At 45.6% G+C, this 21390-nt stretch overlaps 2 protein-coding genes and 1 long non-coding RNA gene across 8 annotated transcripts; 2 read left to right on the forward strand and 1 right to left on the reverse strand.

Moving 5' to 3' along the window:
- The first annotated feature begins 1970 nt into the window (after positions 1 to 1970).
- LOC147221069 (uncharacterized) lies at positions 1971 to 4392 on the forward strand. Its single transcript, XR_015107907.1, has 3 exons — positions 1971 to 2274; positions 4015 to 4158; positions 4301 to 4392. It is a non-coding gene; the product is annotated as an uncharacterized LOC147221069 (long non-coding RNA).
- Positions 4393 to 4630: 238 nt separating this feature from the next.
- LOC147221070 (uncharacterized) lies at positions 4631 to 7790 on the forward strand. The gene is made up of 5 exons (XM_086170712.1): positions 4631 to 4743; positions 4821 to 4969; positions 7074 to 7213; positions 7286 to 7375; positions 7471 to 7790. Exons 2-5 carry the CDS (start codon positions 4876 to 4878, stop codon positions 7564 to 7566), a joined length of 420 nt encoding a protein of 139 aa, XP_086026838.1. The 5' UTR covers positions 4631 to 4743; positions 4821 to 4875; the 3' UTR covers positions 7567 to 7790.
- A 994-nt stretch (positions 7791 to 8784) lies between these two features.
- rassf6 (Ras association domain family member 6) lies at positions 8785 to 19696 on the reverse strand. 6 transcript variants are annotated; one of them, XM_086170852.1, is made up of 11 exons: positions 19356 to 19690; positions 19167 to 19240; positions 19001 to 19079; positions 18298 to 18482; positions 17260 to 17354; positions 15583 to 15782; positions 15396 to 15497; positions 9545 to 9596; positions 9344 to 9462; positions 9157 to 9254; positions 8785 to 9014 (listed from the first exon to the last, which is right to left on the reverse strand). In XM_086170852.1, the coding sequence occupies exons 2-11, from the start codon at positions 19223 to 19225 to the stop codon at positions 8939 to 8941; spliced, it is 1065 nt and encodes a 354-aa protein (XP_086026978.1). In that variant the 5' UTR covers positions 19226 to 19240; positions 19356 to 19690; the 3' UTR covers positions 8785 to 8938. The 6 variants fall into 6 exon arrangements, 5 of the variants coding, with proteins under 5 accessions (XP_086026978.1, XP_086026976.1, XP_086026977.1 ...); XM_086170850.1 differs by having other exon boundaries at positions 15583 to 15800; XM_086170851.1 differs by lacking the exon at positions 8785 to 9014 and having other exon boundaries at positions 9025 to 9254; positions 19356 to 19693.
- Positions 19697 to 21390: the final 1694 nt, after the last annotated feature.

A 21390-nucleotide genomic window follows, 5' to 3' on the forward strand; every position in this document is an offset into this window, starting at 1 on the left:
GTTGACCTTTTGGAGAGCATCTAGGAGCTCCGGGTGAGAGAAGTAGCTGTAGGCCTTCAGTGAGAGAGAGGAATGCATGACTCAGCAAACAATCAAACCTGTATATTTTCTTCTCACATTGCTTCCTGCCTTGGAAAACACATTAGGTGAGTCTCCTGACGCCGAACTCCAGCATGTGGAGAAGTTGCAAGAGGTGTTCCTGTGGCTGTTTCTGCAGCATTTGCATTCTATTTTAATTTATGGAATTTGTGTTTTGCAGCCTCCGGTCAGTTATACAGCAACACGATCTGAAAGGTGTGTGTCCTTCAAAATAAAAGCATTAAAGCAGCTGGCTGTCTTCGTGTCTGGATGTCCAACTGCATTCTGATCCCCGCTGGATGTATCAATGTTATCAGCGCCACCTCCTGTTGTTACATCCCTTCTCCATAGCGACACTGTGATGGAGCTCAAGAGGAATTCTATGAAATTCAAATGCTTTTCTTTCAGAATTTTGTGATTTGTAAGCCAGAGGCTGGAGAAGTAAACCAAAATCACTGGGTGGTCCATCAGATTCACAGATGGCAAATATTAAAGAGTCTTGGTTGGTTTCTATTTTAATACTTGTTTTTTTTTTTTTTTTATCAACTACTTTTTTAAAATAGTTTTCACCAAGAGTAAAAAGAAAATCAAAGTTAATTAATATTTTCACATTTTAAGCTGCTGCCGCTGACCTCCCTATCTTGTCACAGCAGGAACCTCATAGGACTCGGGGAAAAGCAAATCCAATCAGGAACGGATGTTCTGATCACCTTCTGGTCTCCTGCTATTGATCCATCACACACACACACACACACACACACACACACACACACACACACACACACACACACACACTTGTTGCATGGCTGGAATATGTCGCTGCTACCCTCTGGAGGGCATTTTCTGCCATTACAGTGTGAGTGCGAGTTTGTACACGCGTAGTTATTTGTCACAGATAGTCACATATTCAAAAAGATACATATATATTAAATCAACCAATGGAGATGGAAAGCATGTCTGCTTGGGAGTCAAAGTCGGTTGAGACGTTCCAGAAGTGTGTGTGAGGAGCTCCATGGAGCTGCTGATGTAAGTGGCCTTCGTTGTGGAGCAGAGTCCTTGGGATGGCTCTGTCTTGAGAGAACTGTTTGCTGAGATAAAATATCAAACCTGATTGGATGGGACATTCCTAGATACCACTTATCTACATGTTTGGAGAGGAACACACACTCTATAAAACACACACACACTGGAACGCACATGGAAGCAAACACCACGTCAGGGCACTGCCACACTCAAGAAGGCCCACGACATCCTGACGCAGGGACTGGCGCTCCACAACACACACACACACACACACAAAACCAGAGATAGAACCACGAAACAGAAAACCACGCAAACACACACGGACACAGAACTGCACACACACTACACACACAGAACCACAGACTCACAAACATGCGCACACATTAACATAACACAAATGTTCCACAATGACAGCGAAGTGACAGACTCCTCACATACAATATACTTCATCTGGTGCAGTACTTTGACTGATGAAGTACTTCAGCTGATGCAGTACTTTGACGGATTAAGTACTGTGTTGGATGAAGTACTGCTATTCAAACACGACCGCTTTGGCATGAAGATCAAAAAGATGAGTCTTCAGAAGGACGTTTCTGAAGAAGTCCATCTCCAGCAGAGGAATCCACCCTGGTCTCCAGTTGAGGTTGATGTCCACCCAGAGCTTTGGACCTTCTCTGGCCCCTTGGGTCAGATCAGTGAACCTCCTTTTGGGACCCCATCTTCTCCCGAGTCAGAGAGTCCACCCCCAGCTGGAGACTTGCTGATAGCCTCCATCTGAGGGAGAGGAGAAGCAAGAACATCGTCCCGTCCCATTCTGTCCTTGGAGATTCAGCATGACATCAGGACCAATCCCCTCCTGATATGGATGGGTTATCTCCTGGTCTTGGATGTTCTGGACAGGATTATGCTGAACGAGACCTGATAGGGCCCCGGGTCTGCTCACTCAGGTCTTATCTCCGGCCCAGCCTGCTTCTCCGTTGTTTTCCTTGTGATGCAGGGGTGAAGATCGAGCAGCAGAAGACAACATTGCGAGGTTCACAGCACGTCAGAATAATCACCACCTACTGTTCTGCTGACGGACAGCTGTGATGCTTTAAGGTGGAACACCGATATGAGAATAACATCAGCCACGTCATGACTAGGAACCTTCTGCAGGTCAATGAACCTTCTCAGGTGCGAGGTCTTTTCTTGGTGGATTGGGACAGCAGGGGGACCAGGGAACATGGACCTCAGCTTCTAGAACCATCTTAGCTTCCCCTCCGAGGCAGGGTTTTCTTAAGGTTCAAAGGAACGCAAAGGTGCTTGCTGGTTGGTGGACCTCATAAGCCTTGCTCAATTCCAGATACTTCTTGTATTTTTTTTTTAAACCCACGTGGACGCTGGTGAGATGCTTCAAAATGGACGCAAGCACTGACAAATGGACATGTGAGAAGTTCTTCTGTCGTGCTACTTGTCAGAGGGGTTTCCAGGCCTCGCAAAGGAACATCTACATCAGGGGTGTCAAACTCATTTCTCAAGTGGGCCGGACCATTAACATAATGGCATACTCAGCAATAAATAACCAAAATATAATGTCTTTCCTCTGTTTTGGTGTAAAGAAGTACAAGGACATTAGGAAAATCTTGGAATTTAATGTAAAATCCCTTTACAAAACATTTCATGAAACACCTCGTATTTCCTTAGACAAAAGTGCAATTTCGTTTTCTCATTCACATGCATGCATTGCAATCACGTGATCATGCGATCCCACTGATCGTACAAAGGCACAAAACTATAACAAGTAATTGGTATTGAAAAATATAGTGATGCACTTTAAGATTAAATGAGACTTATAAAGAAAGGGATTTTTAAAACATTTACACATGTGCATATAAAATCTGAATTGAATCCCTGCTTACACCCTACAAACTAAAAAGAGTGCTATTAAATATGTAAGGAAGAAAGATGTTCACCTGTTCTGTAAATGTGTAAACTTCATCCATGAAACATGCATACACATACAATACATACAGAAAATGTATGGAGTTGCATGAAAATTTAATTCCACCATACTCGTTTGTAGTGAAGCTGGTGACTAACTTTAAATTGCACATTTTCGCTAGTAATTAGCTAGCTGGTTTTTACCGCTGCGTCACTGATTTCTCGGCTATCGGTAAAAGTGGACTGTTTCCTCAGACCCGCCAGCGATTCGTTGATCTTATCTCTTCTCAGTTTCTTTGCAAGCTGTCATATTTTTCGCTCTGACGAGTCTCGTAGTGGCGGCGAATGTTATATCCCTTAAATAACGAAACTTGTTGCAAACACGCCAAGCACGAAGGTTTCCCATGCGTCTCCGTAAATAAATAGGACGTAGTCCATTTTTCTTTGAGAATTCTACACCCTTTAACTACTTTTCTGTTTTGACAACGACATTTTGGCTAATGAGGGAGTAGCGGGGAGGTAGAGAACAGGGTAGAAAAAACATCATAACAAGCAGCAGGTGGTGCATTGATAACCTCTGCTGATTGGTCCGTCTCAGTGATGCAGATTGTCATCTACTCTGACCAAAATAGTGCGCATTCTAGCGGAAAATTCTTGAATTGCATTTAATTTAAAAAAAAAAAAAAACCTTGTCTTTTATGCGTTTTTTTTCACTTTCAAATTATTCCGCGGGCCCGGTCGAACCACCTTGCGGACCGGTTCCGGCCCGCAGGCCGTATGTTTGACACCCCTGATCTACATTTTGGACCAAAATACAGAGTTAGCTAACAGCTAACAGGCTTCTTCACACAGCCAAGCAGTGCAGGGAGAAGATAAAAAACACTTCAACCATCCGATGGTCCAAATTCCAGCTGGCCTAGTCTTCTGTCGAGTTCTCGTATGGAGACATAACCTCTTCTGGTTTTCTATTCTTTGTCTTCCGCCCTGGAACAGGCCGTCCTGGATGAGGACATCAGGATCTCATCACGTGGACCCACATCTTCTGAGGTCACTTGGGCTGGGATGGAGCTGTAACCAGAAGAAGTTTTGGTGGAACGTCGAGCGGAACGACAAAGAAATGATCTTCATCCCAACCATGTGAGGACACTTTGCCTCTTTTCGCACATTTTGGTCTGAAACATCTTAGAGAAGCTGGAGATGAACTCAGAGAAGCTCGGCCAAAACACAGAATATATTTCCAATGGAGGACTGATTGCTGGACTTCGTTCTTCCTCCACAGCCAGGAACGTCCTGAAGGCCAAACATCCGAGGGCAGTGACATTAAATGCCCCTGGATTCCTAGGTGTGACCAAACCCCGCGTGATAACAGCGAAAAACCTGTCCAAACAAGCTCCACCTGTAGCAGGATGCTGAAGCGTAGATGCTCCACCAAGCACAAATGAATCATCTCACGTGTCCCGGAGCACGCTTTTATTTTGGAAAGCATGCAAACTCCACAGCACACACATAAAGCCCAGGGCTGACACACTAATCCCACCATTGCCAGAGTCCTGACCACTCCCTCCATGACGTGGTTTCCAGCCAGCGTGGGTGTGGTCTTCTCGAGCTGGCCCAACATTCCAGCAGGGCTTAAATAGTGGAGACAGCAGCGGCGTTCACCACGAGAGTCCTCTCCGTCCTGGGATCTTCTCTTCGTGCTCTTCCTCGCTGCTGCTCCATCAGGTGAGTCCCTTTTTTTTTTTTACTATCAGCTGACTTGGAGGAGATCTTCTGTGAGCTTGTGTGCTTTCCATACCCAGTCCTGCTCTTCCTTCATCTGCCGGGATCCATCTGTGTGGAGCTCCAGTGACCACCATGGCCTTCCCTCTGTCTGCGCTGACGTGCCTGGTCCTGGTCCTGGTCTTGGTCTGCGCTCAAGAGCAGCCGGTACAAGAGATCATCACAGCCCGTATGTACCGATTCCATAACGGTTATTCAGCTGCTTTTGTAAAGCCTCTTGCGCGCCTGAGAGTAGAGGCTTCTCTGTGAGGAACGCCTGAAAGGTGAGGAGAAGACCTCAGCAGGATCTTCTGCCAAACCTCTGGATCGGACCATTAGGAGGGAAAGGAACAAATCCCAAACACTCCTCAGCTGGAGAGGAGAGGAGGAGCTGCCCGCTCGGAGGGAGTGAGTCACAGGCTGCTTGTTCTCAGGACCTTCTCTGGACGTTCTCTTGAATGTCTCTTGAACGTTTTCTGGATGTTAACTGAATGTTCTCTGGATGTTCTCTGGTGCTGGGAGGGGAACGCGACGACGGGGTAGAGGTAACTGGAAGGGAAGGTGGGATACAGATCTTATACACTGCTCAAAAAAATAAAGGGAACACTTAAAAAAACACATCCCAGATCTAAATGAATGAAATATTCTTATGAAATACTTTGCTCTTTACACAGTTGAATGTGCTGACAACAAAATCACACAAAAATGATCAATGGAAATCAATTGTATCAACCCATGGAGGTCTGGATTAGGAATCACACTCCAAATTAAAGTGTAAAAACAAACTCCAGGCTGATCCAACTTTGATGTAATGTCCTTAAAACAAGTCAAAATGAATCTGTGTTGCTTCCTGAGTGGACACTATGATTTCACACAAGTGGGATTGACTTGGAGTTACATTGTGTTGTTCAAGTGTTCCCTTTATTTTTTTGAGCAGTATACATATCTGCTCACACATACACACACACACACACAATTTAATCTGTTAAATGTACCATCTACGGGCAAACAGATAAGAGTAGTGTTGAGTTAAAGGACCGTTGGAAAATGACGTACCAGCTGAGGTCTTGTACAAAGATAAAGTCCCTGAATGGTGATGCTGCGTTTGGGCTCTCTAGCGCCCCCTGGTGGCAGCTTGCAGCCTGGCAGCTCCTGTACCTTGAGAGCTAGTCCAGGTTCTCAAGAAGGTTCTCCTGGCTAGAGACACAAAGTAGGTTGTTGTCTTCAGTGAGAGCTGCTGGAGGAATGTCTCCACCACGTCTCCATATGAAGACATCCGAGGTCCTTCATCCTCCCGTATCTTCAGTTCCTCTCTCTTCAGACCTCATCATTCCATTTACCTGCTTGGTTCCCTCAGTGACAGGTCCGCTCTCAGATTATCTAGATCAGGGGTTCTTTAACCTTTCTGACCCTGAGGCCCATTTTTTTCAGTACAGAGTGGCCCAGGGCCATTTAAATATAATTTCAATATATGTCATTTATTCTTCTTCTTCTTCTTTCGGCTTTTCCCTTCAGGGGTCGCCACAGCGAGTCAACTCTCTCCATCTAACCCTATTCTCTGTATCTTCAAATAATGTATGTTATTTATTATTATTAATTATATTATATATTATTTAATATGTATTATTTAATATATATACACTGCATAGGTTTATAATTATCTCACTCTTGGTTTGATTTGTATTCAATTCAATTCAATAAACCAAACCCACTTACAGTTTACCAAGCAAAAACCTTGTCAAATAAAATGACATCACAAAATTATAATCTTACTTTGAGCCACACGTCCGGCTACGAGGTAGCTGGCTTTCAGTGCACTTTTAAAGTTGCCAGTCAGCGTCACGATCGATCTTTTCTGCATCTGCAGCCCATCTTCTTTTCTCTTGAAAAATTCCACCGGCTTTCCCGCAAGCGTCGGATGCTCGGTCTCTCGGCGCCGCTGTAGCTTTGACTCGCTGCCTCCGTTTACGAAGCCGTACTTAATGAAGTCGGGATTGTACTTGCGCAAAAATTTACTTTTTGGCGGGGGGGTCGTCTTCATTTTTTTCGTTTTAAATATTTCTCCATCTTGTTTGTTTACAGCTAGCTGAGCGTCTTCTCCTTATTTATGGAGCTGGTTAAAGTAACAACTGACTGATGCAGCCCTCGCGGCCCACACGTACAAAACAGTTTTTTTTTGCGGCCCACTAGAATGGCGCTCGGGGCCCAAGTTTGGCCCTATGGTTAAGAATCACCGATCTAGATGATCCCTTCAGAGCCCGGTCTCCAGCCCCCGTGTGTTTGTGTGTGCCCAGGAAGTATGGAGATGCTGGGTGGTTGGGTGAAGAGGAGCCCGGACTCTGCTGAGGTCAAGAAGGCGGCTCAGTTTGCCCTGAAGACGGAGGAGTCTCTCTCCTCCTTCGAGCTGGTCTCCATCATCTCTGCCAAGAGCCAGGTGAGGCGTTTACCTCGTGCACGGGCTGAACATCTGCTGAACATCTGCTGAACATCTAAGTGTCCTCTTCAGGTGACCAACAAGATCAACTATAGGATCAAGGCGGTCCTGGCTAAAGACAGTTGTAAATATGACAAGGCTGAGAGCTGCACCTCTGAGAAGGTCAGTCTGGCTGTGGTTCCTTATCCTTCTTCAACCAGACAGGAGTCGGAATGCATGTGTGTGAAGGTCTGTGTGTGTTTTTCGCCCTGCTGCAGCTCCAGTGCCGCTTTGACGTGACCTTCAACCCCCGGAAGAACAAGCACCAGTTGCGAAGCCACAAATGCAAGACCTATCAAGAGAAAAAAGCCTAGAGAGGTTCCATGCCTGTCAGCGGGCGGTTGACATGACAACGATTAAGCAGTTCTTAAATTTTGATGTTTTCAGGCTTAGTTAGATCTTTATTTATTCCAGTCCAGGGGTGTGGACCAGGGGGCACACGGCGGGGAGGTGTGTGTGTGTGTGTGTGGGGGGGTACCTCACTTTTTCATAATCATGTCTTCACTCTGAAAGCAAAATAAACCTTTTCTGACCAGGATCGACTGTTTCTTTGTGTTTCAGCTGGTTACTGTGGAAACTCTCTACAATAAGGGGCTCTGAGGTGTTCGTGTGTGTGTGTGTGTGTGTGTGTGTGTGTTTGTGTGTCTTTGTGGAGGTGGAAGCCCAGTGGAGACCCAGTAGGACCCCGGCCAGGACCAGGTCCAGGTCTCCAGAACTTCTTAAGGAGACCCAGATAATGATGGGCAGTTGATCACAGCATTCACTGCATAGCATTGATTAGTATTGGTTAGCACTGATTAGCTTGCCATTATGATGGTGATAGAGTTTCTGTGGAAGCTTGAAACTCTATCATCTATCTGTGGAGACGTGCTAAACACCACCAGTCCTTGTCTGCATGGTTATCAGCAAGCTCTGCCTCGGACTCACAGATGTGTTAATTCAGAGTGGACGCGATCATTTCACTGAAGACTGATCACTGCAGCTCCACGTGTGAGGTGTGTGTGTGTGTTTTTTGTGTGTGTGTGCTCATTTGTCACATGGTCCTTTACATGACTCCCTGGGCTAGTCATGAGGGAGTCACGAGCCAATCCCGGCAGACAATGATAGAGAGCGGGGCTTAATTCAGACCGCTCACCTTCCAGATACCCTGATCACTTGACCATTTCAAAAATAAATGGGTCATTATTATAATTGTAATTATTATTATTTAATAACAGGTGTATTCCTTGTGAACAATATTTTGATAAAAAAAACGGTTAAAAAATAAATGGATTTATGCTATTATTATTATTATTATTATTATCATCATTATTATTATTATTATTATCATTACTACTATTATTATTATTATCATTATCATCCTTATTCAATAATGGGTGCACTCCTTGTGAACAATACCTTGCTAAAAAAAAAGAGCTAAAGTTCCAGGAGAAATATCTTCCATTACTTCAGTGTGTAAATAGTGCATAAGCATCCCAGTTGCCGTGGTAACCTCAGAGAGCTGGGTTAATGACGCAATAATAACACAGGCCTTTTCACCAGGAAGCCACATCATTTATTTACAGCCATTTACAGTTTTAAAATACAAGAAGCCTGAAATCACCCTGGATGAGTCAGAGCTGAGGATTCATTCATTCATAACCAGTTATTATGGGATGTCCCAGGGGGGGGTCCCATCAGTAGCTGTCACACGCTGGTCTCAATGTGAGGAGAAACCTTACGGTTGAGCATCTGGGACAGGATCCTGTGCTGTTGATGATACCTGACACACACACACACACACATACACACACAGTGTTAGTATGCTTAAAGTTTACCTGCTGTATGGTTGCAGCGTATTTTGGCCGCCATTTTGTTTCTCCTGGCTCCCCTCCTCAGTCATCTGACAAGGAACGGACACTAACTTGCTGACGACCCTTTGGATTTCTCTGTTCTCCTCTTCTCTGAGCTTCTGTAGGACCTGCTCCAGGATGGGGAGCTCCAGGTTCAGGTACTGGGCTACCTGTGAGCAGATGAGGAGGAAAATGCAGAATTATGAGGAGGTTAAAGCTCCACCGTGGTGCTGCCCTGTGATTGGTCGCTTCCACTCACATCGTCGCTGACCTCCTCCTCATCAACGTCCATGAGGAAGATCTTCATGATGTCATCGGACGGGCCCTGGAGGACCCGCTCCCACAGCGGCTGCTCGCTGCTACTCATCTTCCTCTTCTCTGGACACATGTTTACCCACAGAGGTCGGCGGTTAGTTATTGGTCGGTTAGTCATTGGTTGGTAACAAGTGTGTGAGCTCACCTCCGCTCTGGTGAAGGCAGTAGAGGGCGAACTCCTGCGGATCGTTTTCGATCTGAGGTCAAAACACAGCACAAACACCACTGTGAAATTACTATGTAAATACTGTGTTTGCATTTTAAGGGAGTTACTGATGAGCCATATGTCAGGGTCTCACAGCCGGGTTCAATTCGTAATCGGCGCCAGCTACAGCAGCGGCCGCTAATCAAGATCCCTATAGAGGGCAGCGGCACGCTCTGCCTGGCGCCGGGGGATTGTGGTTGCCCAACAACCCTGACCACTGTGGATCCCCACGACCCCTGCAACGACCGGACCCAGCCGTGGCTCCTGGACTCCCCCCTTGCCATGTTTATCCCCAAGACCCCCTTGTGGCCCAGGCCTCCCCTGGACCTTCGGACCCTGACCCCGTGAGAACCCCTGGTGGACCACCGGACCCCGACCCTGCGAGAGCCCCCTGGTGGACCACCGGACCCTAAGTGTAGACCGGGACCCCCCTGGTGGACCACTGGACCCCGACCCTGCGAGAGCCCCCTCTGGACCTTCGGACCCTGACCCCATGAGACTCCCTGGTGGACCACCTGATCCTGCCTTGACCCTGCCCGGGGCCCTTCCTGCCACCCTGCCTGGGGCTCGTCCTGGTGAGGCCCAGCCTTGTGCGACTCTGTCTCGGGGCCAGGGAATTGCCAGTGACACCCTACCTGCCTGTCTACCTAAATAAAGCGCTTCAACCCTGATTTCAGCCTTGAAGGTGTGGTTCCCTGCCCGAGTCCACCCCCCTGACCCGTGACACCATACGATGAAGCTGAGGTTGAAATATTAAATAGTCAAAACTAGACGAAGAAGTCAGCATAGAATGGGTAGAATGAGTTCCACAGATTCAGTATTTGCTTTAAGATTGCTGGAAGAGAAGAACAGAGAAGGTCAGAAGGAGTACATTGGGTCTTTGTAGCCCTGGAAATAAAGCATACAATAGGGTGCAGAGAGAGGAAGTGTATTAGAAGGAAGTCTGGAGTGGCAGGGATGACTGTTGGACCAGTGCAGGACATGTATGCTAGCTGTGAGACAGTGGTGAGGTGTGCTGTGGGTGTGACAGAAGTTCAAGACGGAGGTGGGACTACATCATGGACCAGCTCTGAGCCCCTTCTTGTTAGCAGTAGTGATGGACAGGCTGACAGATGAGGTAAGAAGGGAATCTCCATGGACCATGATGTCTGTAGATGACATTGTGATCTGTTTTGAGAGTTGGGAGCAGGTGAAGGAAACTCGAGAGAATGACGGTTAGTTGCAGCGAGACAGAATTTACTGTGTGCAAATGAGAGGAACCCAAGTGGAGCAGTGCGGCTACTTGGAGTACAGCAGCCACATCCGGCCCTTTGGGCGTTCCTGTCCGGCCTGAGCGAGGTCAATCAGAACTTGCATGAAAAAAATGTATTCCGTTCATGTTCTACAAAGGTCTTGCTTTGATTTAGAAACCAGTGCCGTTCTTTTTTAGCTTTAATTTGTATTTGGATACACGTGTGTACTAGCGGTGTAAAAAAAAATCGATATGTATCGATATATCGATCCGACAGCTGACGATCCGATGCATCGACACGTCCGCAAGAGTATCGATCCATGTATGCATTTTACCTGTCTATTTTCAGTCTGCTCTGAGGCGTAATTCTCCCTCCGTGCTGCGGGCGGCGGTAACCTACTTTGTCTCCACCTACTTCGCTTCCCTTCCCCTCTTTCAGCACAGTCTTTCAGCGGACACACCCTCTTTGGCACAGCACTCGCATTTAAACATTCGGGAGGCGGACATTGATATGGCTGAGAAGGACGCGGACTTACACACTCCTGTAGGTTTAAAATCGTTCGTGTGGAAGTATTTCGGCTTCCGCAAAAACGGAAAAAATTGGTAAAGGATGTGGCGATATGTAAAGAATGTCGAATTGAAGTTCGCTACTGTGGCAACACTTCTAATTTGTCGGCTCACCTGAAAAGACGGCGTGGTGTTGTTGAAGGCGAATGTTCAGAAAAAGCCCGGCTGAGTACATTTTTCCCACAAAAGTTAGCGAGCAGTTCGAAAAGGGCCAAAAACATATCGTATTAAAAAATCGTATCGTAGTTAAAAAAAATCGTATCGAATCGAACCGTGGGGCATTTTTAAGTATCGAAAAAAAAATCGAATCGGATCGAATCGTCATGATGGCTCTGATTTACACCCCTAGCGTGTACTTACACATCGTTCGTGCTTGAACTTAGACAAGTGATGCTGGTTCACCCTCAAAATGTCAGCTTATGCTAAAAAAGTGATATGAAAATGTCATGTTTTCAACAAGACATGGAGTGCTAGATATTTATTGAAGTTAAAGTTGAAGGTAAAGCGGTGTGCCAGGTTTGTGGTTCACACGTCAGTGTTTAAGGATTACAATTTGAATTGTCACAACACGACCAAACATGGTAGGGTGTACCATGCTTAACATAACTTGTCTGAAGAATAGTGTGCAAGGAAGTCCGATGCTTTGCTCGCTAAAATGCAACACAAACAAAGCTTCAAGGTATCATATTCCACAGAATCACTAGACAAAGTAAGCTAAACGAACAGTTTATTGAGAAATTGTCATTTTTGAGTTGTATTATACATCTGGAGTTGTTTCTAAAGTAGTTGGGCAAGAACACTGAATCACAGTCTGTTGCATTTTTAGAGTTAATTGAGACTGAAATTGTGACATTAGCTACCACACAGCTATCAGGTGGCTCTGAGAAAGGAGATTAAGGAATTCTGTGAGAAGAAGGGAAATGCAGATGCAGATTGGCTGGCAGACCTTTGTCTTGCTGCTGATGCGATTGCGTTAATGAATGATCTGAATATTAAACTGCAATGTGAGTGGTAGATGTGGGGGGGCTCCGGGAATATGGGGTACCAAACCCCGTTATAATGGCTGTCCAGCCCCTCAATGATTGGTGTCGATACTTTGTCTGCATTGTCTTTTGTAAGTCGGACTCGTTTCCGGTGAGAGTTGGACTCTGCCAGGGCTGCTTTTTGCAGATGATGTGGTCCTGTTGGCTTCATCAGTCCATGATCTCCAGCTCTCACTGGAGCAGTTTGCACCCAAATGTGCAACTGCTGGGATGAGGATCAGCATCTCCAAATCTGAGGCCGTGATACCCAACTGGAAACAGGTGGAGGGTCCACTCTGGGTCTGGGAAGAAGTCTTACCCCTAGTAGAGGAGTTCAAGTTTCTCAGGGTCTGGTTCACAAGTGAGGGGAGAATGGTCTGTTGTGGTGAAGAAGGAGCTGAGCCAGAAGGCAAAGCTCTCAATTTACTGGTGGATCTACTTTCCTATCCTCACCTGTGGCCACGAGCTGTGGGTAGTGACAGAAAGAATGAGATTGCGGATTCAAGTGTTTCTCTGCAGGGTGGCCAGACTCTCCCTCAGAGATAGGGTGAGAAGTTCAGCCACCGGTTGGAGCTCAGAGGAGGGTTGCTGCTTCCCCCGCGGAGCCAGATGAGGTGGCTCGGACATCTGGTCAGGATGCCTCCTGGATGCATCCTGCAGGAGGTATCATGTGCATTTGGGAGGAGGCCATAGGGAAGACCAAGGACATGCTGGAGAGACTATGTCTCTAGAGTGGCCTGGGAACGCCTTGGGATCCCCCCCAGAAGAGCTGGACCATGTGGCTGGGGTGAGGGACGTCTGGGTCTCACTGCTCCGGCTGCTGCCCCGGCAATACGACTTTGGATAAGCAGCAGAAGATGGATGGATGGACACATGTGAACGGGCATTCTAAGTGCTGAAATTCAACAAATCCATCACTTTCTACCGGGGCAACATGGAGAGCATCCTGACCAGCTGTGTCAGTGTGGGGCGTGAGCTGCACAGACTGCAACAGAAAAGCTCTGCAGGGGTTCTGTTGCACAGCTGGAAGAGTCATCGGTGCCTCAATCCCCTCCCTGGAAGAATTTTATAGCATCCGCCTCGTCTGCAAGGCCTCCTCGATGCCACAGTCTGCAAGGCCTCCAGCTAACTCCACGAGACTCACCAACAGCCTCAGTCACCATGGTGACAGCATCTCCCGGCACTCTCCAACCCCCTCCGTGTTGCACTATTTTGCACGATTGCCATTTTTGCATGCTGCTACTGTATACTATAATATAAACTGACTTTTTCATGCCTTTAAATCCAATTCATTTCTCACCTGCCATTGTATGCTATTACTTAATTCACTGGTTTTTGCTCTCAACTGTACAGATGACTGCTGCTATAGTCAAATACATTACACATTATACATTACAGGTTTTAATGCTGTTTACTATGTTATTTATTTGGTTGGGACAGTGCATGTTAATGAACACACATGAGAAAAGCATGTAAACACACCACTCCGGATTGTACCCATGGGCTAATTAGCATCTTTGTCCCACAGTTGCGCTCACAAAAACACTCTCATTCATCCTGACCTATTGCACATTTTTTAGTGTTAGGGGAAACCGGAATACTAGGAGGAAAACCTACGCAGCCTCGAAATGCCTGATCGAACTCCAGACCTTCTAGCTGTGAAGCACAAGCACTAACCGCTGCGCTACCATACTGCCCTATTTTGCTGCCTTATCATTGTTTCAATGATACTTTTTGGCTCAGGGGCCGCATTGACTTTCAAAATTTAACAGAAGGGCTGTGTCAGCACAAGATACGATACAAAAAAAAAAACAAAACAAAAAAAAAAAAAACGTACAGATCAGACTCGTCCGACATTTGCTTTGAAAATGGCTCTGACGTTTGCTTACATTTCATGCAAAACAGTTTTTTCCGTATCCGTTCGTGTGTGTCAGTATGTCCACAGTAAAGACTAATTCGTGTCATTCAGCTCAGGAAAATTCTCAAGTGTGCTCAAATAGCCCTAAATATGAAATAATCTCCTGTTTGAGCTCCAACATTCATTGATCCAATCATTCAGTCATTCACATCAAGTATGAATTCTGTACTGATCTTTGGCGGCCCGGATAAAAAGGCCAATGGGCCGGATGTGGCCCACGGGCCGTAGTTTGCCCAGCCCCGCTTTACAGATTAATGTTTGTTTATTGTGCAATTTACTGCTAATGTGCACTCTATCATTATTTTCTTAATTTCATGTCACTGTGGGAAAGTGACAAACATCTTCTCCATTCCTCTGTATATCTGGTACATGTGGTGCATGTTGACAGTAAAGCTGACTTTGACTTAAAATCCAGATCCAGATCCTCTATCAGCGATGATAACCTTACAGCTGTAAGCTGCGTTTCGATGCACTTGTTCAAGTCCGAGCCAGACTGGATTTCTGTCACTGAGCAAGTAAAATGAACCGAAAAAAAAATCAATGCTTTTTGTATAAAGTTGATCAATTGCATATCTTTAACTTACCTTAACCCTCATATTATGTTAAGGGTCAATTTGACCCATTGGGTCAATGGGTCAAATTGACCTTTAACATAATATGAAGGTTAAAATGCATGTTTAGCATTTGTAAAGCTCAACAAGTTAAAAATAAAATGGCTGAGAACACTGATGTAATGATTGTTTTCTTTTAACTGTTAATTACTTCTAAAGGAATGATCTACACCATAATTTGAATATTTACAGATTACGCTTACTCTTCTGATAACCACTAGCAGCTTATCAAAAAAATTAATGCACTACCTTTTTAACAATGAATCATAACTAATATTGAGCAGAATTAAGTTTAAGTTATCGTTGGAGCCCTTCGACACCGTTCGGATTTTTCACATAGCCCCTTAAAAAATGAATTGCAGAGAACTGTGTTAGATGGAGGAGGTCGACCCCTGAAGGGAGAAACTGAAGGGAAAAGAAAAAGAAGGTTGTAATTTCGCACCTTAAACTTGTTCAGAAGTTGCTCGATGACCTGGTCGGTCCTCATCCTGCTGGTTATTCGGACTTTGGTCGGCGTGCCAAAGCAGGGGGTGAAAATGGACGTCTGGAAAAAACAGAGGCAGACCGGTGAATAAGGTGTGTGCGACAGCGAGAACAGCCGGAAGTGCGTGGGTTGTGAAAAAGCCGACCTTGTAGTTGTAAAAGTGTCCATTGATGGAGAAGCGATGCTGCCTTTCCTTCTCTTTCTGCGCCGCTGTCTTGCCTCTTCCTCTCCTCCTCTTCACCAGCGAGGCGTCGCTCATGCAACGGAAAAGGTTGGACTCAGCCTCCAGCTCGGGGTTCTTCTGCCTCGCCGGCCGCAGCGTGGAGCTCTCGTAAACCGCGGGGGCTTTAGGGGAGGCAAATACTTGTTTATAGAATAAGATAAGAGATAAGATGAGAACGACTTTATTAATCCCGAAGGAAATTGTTGTGCCAGAGTTACAGAAAATATAACAGTAATAAATAATAAAAAGAAAAAGGCAGAATTAGAAATAAAAATAAACTATAAAAGTGTCTCAGTGAAACTATAAAGTGTCTTTGTAAACAAGTGATAAAATTATAAGTGTCTTAGTAACAAGTGAGGTCAGGAGTGCACATTAGTATGATAAAAGGAAAAATTGTAGTGTAGCTGTTGTGAAACAAATGAATGTTATGAATGTTCATAACTCTTTTGCAACTTGTTTGTAATACATCTGCAATTTGTTTACAAGACATTTGTGATGTGTTAACCATGTTTGTCACATGTGAATAGCACATTTATGACATTTCTGATATGTTTATAACACTTTCACTCTTTGTGAAATGTATATAGCATGTTTATAATGTATTCATCATATGTTTATAACTCGTTTATAATGTGTTTACACTATTTATTACACATTGTAACACATTTGTAATACATTTGTGATACATTTATAACGCGTTCATAACCTATTTGTGAAATTTTTATAGCATGTTTACAATGCGCTCATCCCACGTTTACAGTGTGGTTTTAATACGTGTCTATGATATGTTTACAACAAATTTGTGACATATTTATAACATGCCTGTAACACATATGTAACATGCTTGTAACGTGTCTATAACACATTTGTGATACGTTTATAACACGTTCATAAGCATAGATGTTTATAGCATGTTTATAATGCGTTCACGTTTATATGTTAACAACACATTTGTGACATGTTTATAATAGGCTTGTAACACAATGTAATGTATAACATGTTTATAACACATTTGTGATAGTTTATAATGAAGTGCTCTAAACTACTAGCATGTTTATAATTTGTTTAACACACGATTATAACACATTGTAAAATGTTTGCGACACATTTGTAACATGTTTATAACACATTTTTAATGCCTATGTTTATAACACGTTCGTAACACCTTTGTAACATCTTTATAACACATTTATGACACAACATGTTTGTAATGCATGTTCCGAGGAATCAAGTGATGTTTGAAGCGGTCAGGATTGTAAACAGTTTTTAGCCTCCTTTTTTTTTTGGACTGTGGGAGGAACCCGGAGGACACGAAAGAAGCTGGTCTCCCCAAGCAGACATACATGGGGAGACCATGGAGACTCCACACAGAAAAGCCCCCCTGTGGGAATCCAACCAGGAACCTTCTGGCTGTGAGGTGGAAGTGCTAACTTGCATCACCAGCTGCTCCTAATGATACATCAATAGATGTGCAGTTCCAAGCTCAGGTCTCAGAAGAAAAGGACTTGGTGACATGAAGAAACACTCAGATGATGGAACATCTCCATTAACAGACATGGGGTCACACACTGGAGAAATAAGGACAAAAGAACCAGATACCTGGCAGCAGGTCGCTGATGATCACCTCCTGGGCCGTCTCAGCCATCTCATCGATGTGGTGCAGGTCCACGTACTCCCCCCAACGGGTCATCCCCCTGAGGACGGACAGAACAGGATCAGCGGGGGTCTGGGATGTGGACTTTGCCGAAGACCACAACTGCAGGTGGAAAACACCATCAAGGGGACTTCCCAGCAGGTTGGAGACACCAGGGTCAGGTGTGGATCTTTCCTGACAGAACTCGGTGTTTCAGACTGTAGAAGCTCACCAAAGAAGGGGAACCACTTTTAGCGCTCTCGCGCTAACGTGCTGTTAGCGCGCCGTCAGTGACATGATGACGGCCGGAGGGACCTTCTGTGGAGATCGTCACTCGTTCTGGAGACACAGCAGAGTGGACGATGGATCCTCCTATCTCGGAAGGAGAGCCTAGACACCCTGAGGAGGACACTCATCTCGGCTGCTTGTATCCATGATCTTCTTTGGGTCTTCGCCCACAGCTGGAGACCAGACATGAGGAAGATCCAGCGGTAAATCCTTCTTCACCTGATGCAGGACTGACGCAGGGTCTTCATCACTGCTGGTGCTGCTCTGGTCCTCCTGTAGATCTCCGGCTCCGTTCTCCCCTCACTCCTCAACAGGAAAGTGAGATACTAGAGCTCCTCCATCTAGGGCAGGATCTTCTCCCCGACCTGGAGAGGGCACTCTACCTTCACCCAGCTGAGGACCATCGCCTCAGATTCGGAGGTGCCGATTTTCACTTCACCAACTCTATTCTTAGGACTTTGCTGCTCCACGTTGGAGATAAGAAGAAAAGATCGTTCTTCAATATTCTTCTTCCGCATCTTCATTTCAGCATATTCATACTGTCGGTTTTCTTTTTTAGACCTCTGGGTCCATGTGGATTCTGATCTTCTTTGAACTGGAGGTTGGATGGTGGTACTTTAGGAGACCAGCCCTCCACTTCCTCCCTGGTTCAGGAGAGACCTCCAGCTCAACCTTCTCAACTGCACCACAGGTGGCTTCATCCGAGGAGAACCCACCTCCTGTTTCCCAACAGGCCCACTGGGCTGGAAGGGTCCGTGGAGGGATCTGAGGAGGGGTCGGGGGAGATAAGGGGGGAGGAAGGCAGCGTCTGCTTCTCATCCTGTATCTTCAGCCGGATGGGCCGTCTCACCCCCCATGAGATGTTGAGGAATCCCTCCACCACCACGTCTCCGTCGTCCCCCTGTCACAGAGACAAGTTTTACTCCATCACCTCGTTCCCCTCAGAGGAGACAGATAAGCACTTCCGCTCAGTGGCGCCTCCTGCTGCAGAGTTAACGCAGAATATAGCGCACTGAGTTTGTTGACGGAGAACTTCGCATGAAGACCAGGGTGGGGAAGAACCTGGTGCTCACATCTACTCAACAAAGTCTTAGCATGTAATAAACATGTTATCAACATGTTATAAATCAAAAGATGATACCCGATCAATTAAGCTACATTGGGGAAAGTCGATAAGCAAGAATAGCGTGCAATAATCCCTTTACAATTATCATGTAATAGACATGTAATAACATGTAATAATAGTGTAATAATAGTGTAATGGACAGGTAATTATCATGCAATGGACATGCAATGGTCACGTCATAATCATGTTATCGACATGTAATAGCCATGTCATTGATATGTAATAAATACGTAACAAACATGTAATAACCGTGGCATAATCATCCTGGCTCTTGACACCCGGACAGGCCGTACCTGGGTGTAGCTGAGGTGCAGCTGGGTCTGGTCCTTCAGGAAGCAGTTGTAGGTGTTCAGCAGCGACAGAAACTCGGCTCTAAAAGCAACGAGCAGCGAGTGAGACGCGAGCGTTGCGAACGTCCCCGAACGCTTCAGTCGCCGCCATCAAACGAGAAAAACCCACCTGGACAGCTTCCTGCCGTCCCCGGCGTGGATCACCGGGAGGAGCGCCGCTTCGGTCATCTCTGGAGGCTACTCCTGAGGGAGGAACGAGAAGAACGCACATCAGCGGTCACACTCGTGGACCGGCAGGCGGCGTCACGGCAGGGTGTGTGTGAACACACACCTCCCTCCGGAGATTAAACAAGCTTACGTTCTGGGACAACATGGCCTCCATTCCTTTGTTTCCTCCTTGGCTTTAAATATCTCCAGTCTTTCTCTTCTCACTGAAGCGTTGGGTTATATTTATCTCTCTCTCTCTTTTCCTTCTGCCCGGCTCTGCTTCTGCTCTTTCACTTTCTCTCCCTCCTTCTGTTCCTGTCTGACTTTTAATAGCAGTGCTCCACCCAGAGCCGTGATGACAGAGTAGCGCCAACCGAGTGTTTACTCTTCGGTTGGAGGCCGTGGAACCGGGATCCACGTGGCCTCCTACTTTTTTCTTCCCCCTTCTACTTCTTGATTTTATCTTTCTTCCTCCTCCTCCTCCAGCAAACCAGAGTTCACACCCATCCAGTCGCTCCGCCGCCTCCTTGCCAGGCGCCACCATCGCTCTGTCCCAGCCTGTTCCAAACATCTCAGGTATTCAGTAGATGCAACATCACTCTTCCTCCACACCTTGCCCTCTTGACTCACCCTGCGAGTGTACAAGTCAGTGTGAGCACCGACCCTGACGTGGTCATGTGACCCTGACGTGTGCGCATGACATGTCATCCTGTCACCTCAAAAGGCATCCAGAAGTTTCCTAACCAGAGCTGCATGACCTTAAATCAAATGCTAGTTAGCTGCTAATGTTAATGTGGCTGATGTAGCGATGCTAACGCCAACAGTCCTGACCTTCTCTTTCAGCCACGGAACCCGTTCCTTCTGCAGGATTTTAAGATGCCAACTTCTTAACCTCAATTATAATCCAGAGCCGATCCACGTAAAGGCTAGTTCAGCCGAAGGGAATATTCAAATGTTTGTACTTGTTAAGACCTTAAAACACTTGATAGCCTTAACCTGGACACTTTATTTACTGCTCAAAAAAATAAAGGGAACACTTGAACAACACAATGTAACTCCAAGTCAATCCCACTTGTGTGAAATCATAGTGTCCACTCAGGAAGCAACACAGATTCATTTTGACTTGTTTTAAGGACATTACATCAAAGTTGGATCAGCCTGGAGTTTGTTTTTACACTTTAATTTTGAGTGTGATTCCTAATCCAGACCTCCATGGGTTGATACAATTGATTTCCATTGATCATTTTTGTGTGATTTTGTTGTCAGCACATTCAACTGTGTAAAAAGCAAAGTATTTCATAAGAATATTTCATTCATTTAGATCTAGGATGTGTTTTTTAAGTGTTCCCTTTATTTTTTTGAGCAGTGTATTTTATTGTATTTCTTATTCTCCCTCCTTCCTACTATTATCTATTATTGTTATGTTTTTGCTTGAAACTCTGGCACAACAATTGCCTTCGGAAAAAATAAAGTTGTTCTTATCTTATCTTATCTTATCTTATCTTATCTTATCTTATCTTATCTTATCTTATCTTATCTTATCTTATCTTATCTTATCTTATCTTATCTTATCTTAGCATTTCTGTGAACATAAGCACACACACACACACACACACACACACAGGAGTGTTTCCATTCAGTGTGGCTCCTCTTCTCTGCAGACATCTTACACTTCCCATGTGTTAAGATCTGGTTTCCATGGAAACTTCCAGGCGAGACACACCTGGTGGAAGGTTATGTCTCGGCTCCTGCAGAGACACGCCACTCTTAAACACACACACACACACACACACACACCCTGCTGCACTGGCTCAGCTCCTGGACTGGCTTTCAAGATTACTCATGGGTGTATCGGCGCAGCAGAACTTCCAGAACATTCCGGCCAACAGGGTTCTTCATGCGGGTTCTCTGGTTCCTCAGTTTTGTTTTCAAGCCTCAACATGCAGGTGTCGGATCCTCTCTGGAGCACAGCAGCCGGTGGCGAGTCTGCTGACCTTCTGTGACATCTGACAGTCACTGGCATGTCAGAGGAGGTGGAGAAGCTGCTCGTAAGAGGAACGCCTACTGACATCTGAGGTGTTTTAAGTCCCTTTCAAAAGAGCAGGATGAACACGTCCCGGGCTGTGACAGGTTACGCTATAAAGGGCAGCATGGTGGCACTTCACAGCTAGAAGGTCCCCTGCTTG

This window comes from Fistularia commersonii, chromosome 23, assembly GCF_037954325.1.
Source record: "Fistularia commersonii isolate RoL2024-O1a breed Wild chromosome 23, RoL_Fcom_v1.0, whole genome shotgun sequence".
Lineage (NCBI taxonomy): Eukaryota > Metazoa > Chordata > Actinopteri > Syngnathiformes > Fistulariidae > Fistularia > Fistularia commersonii.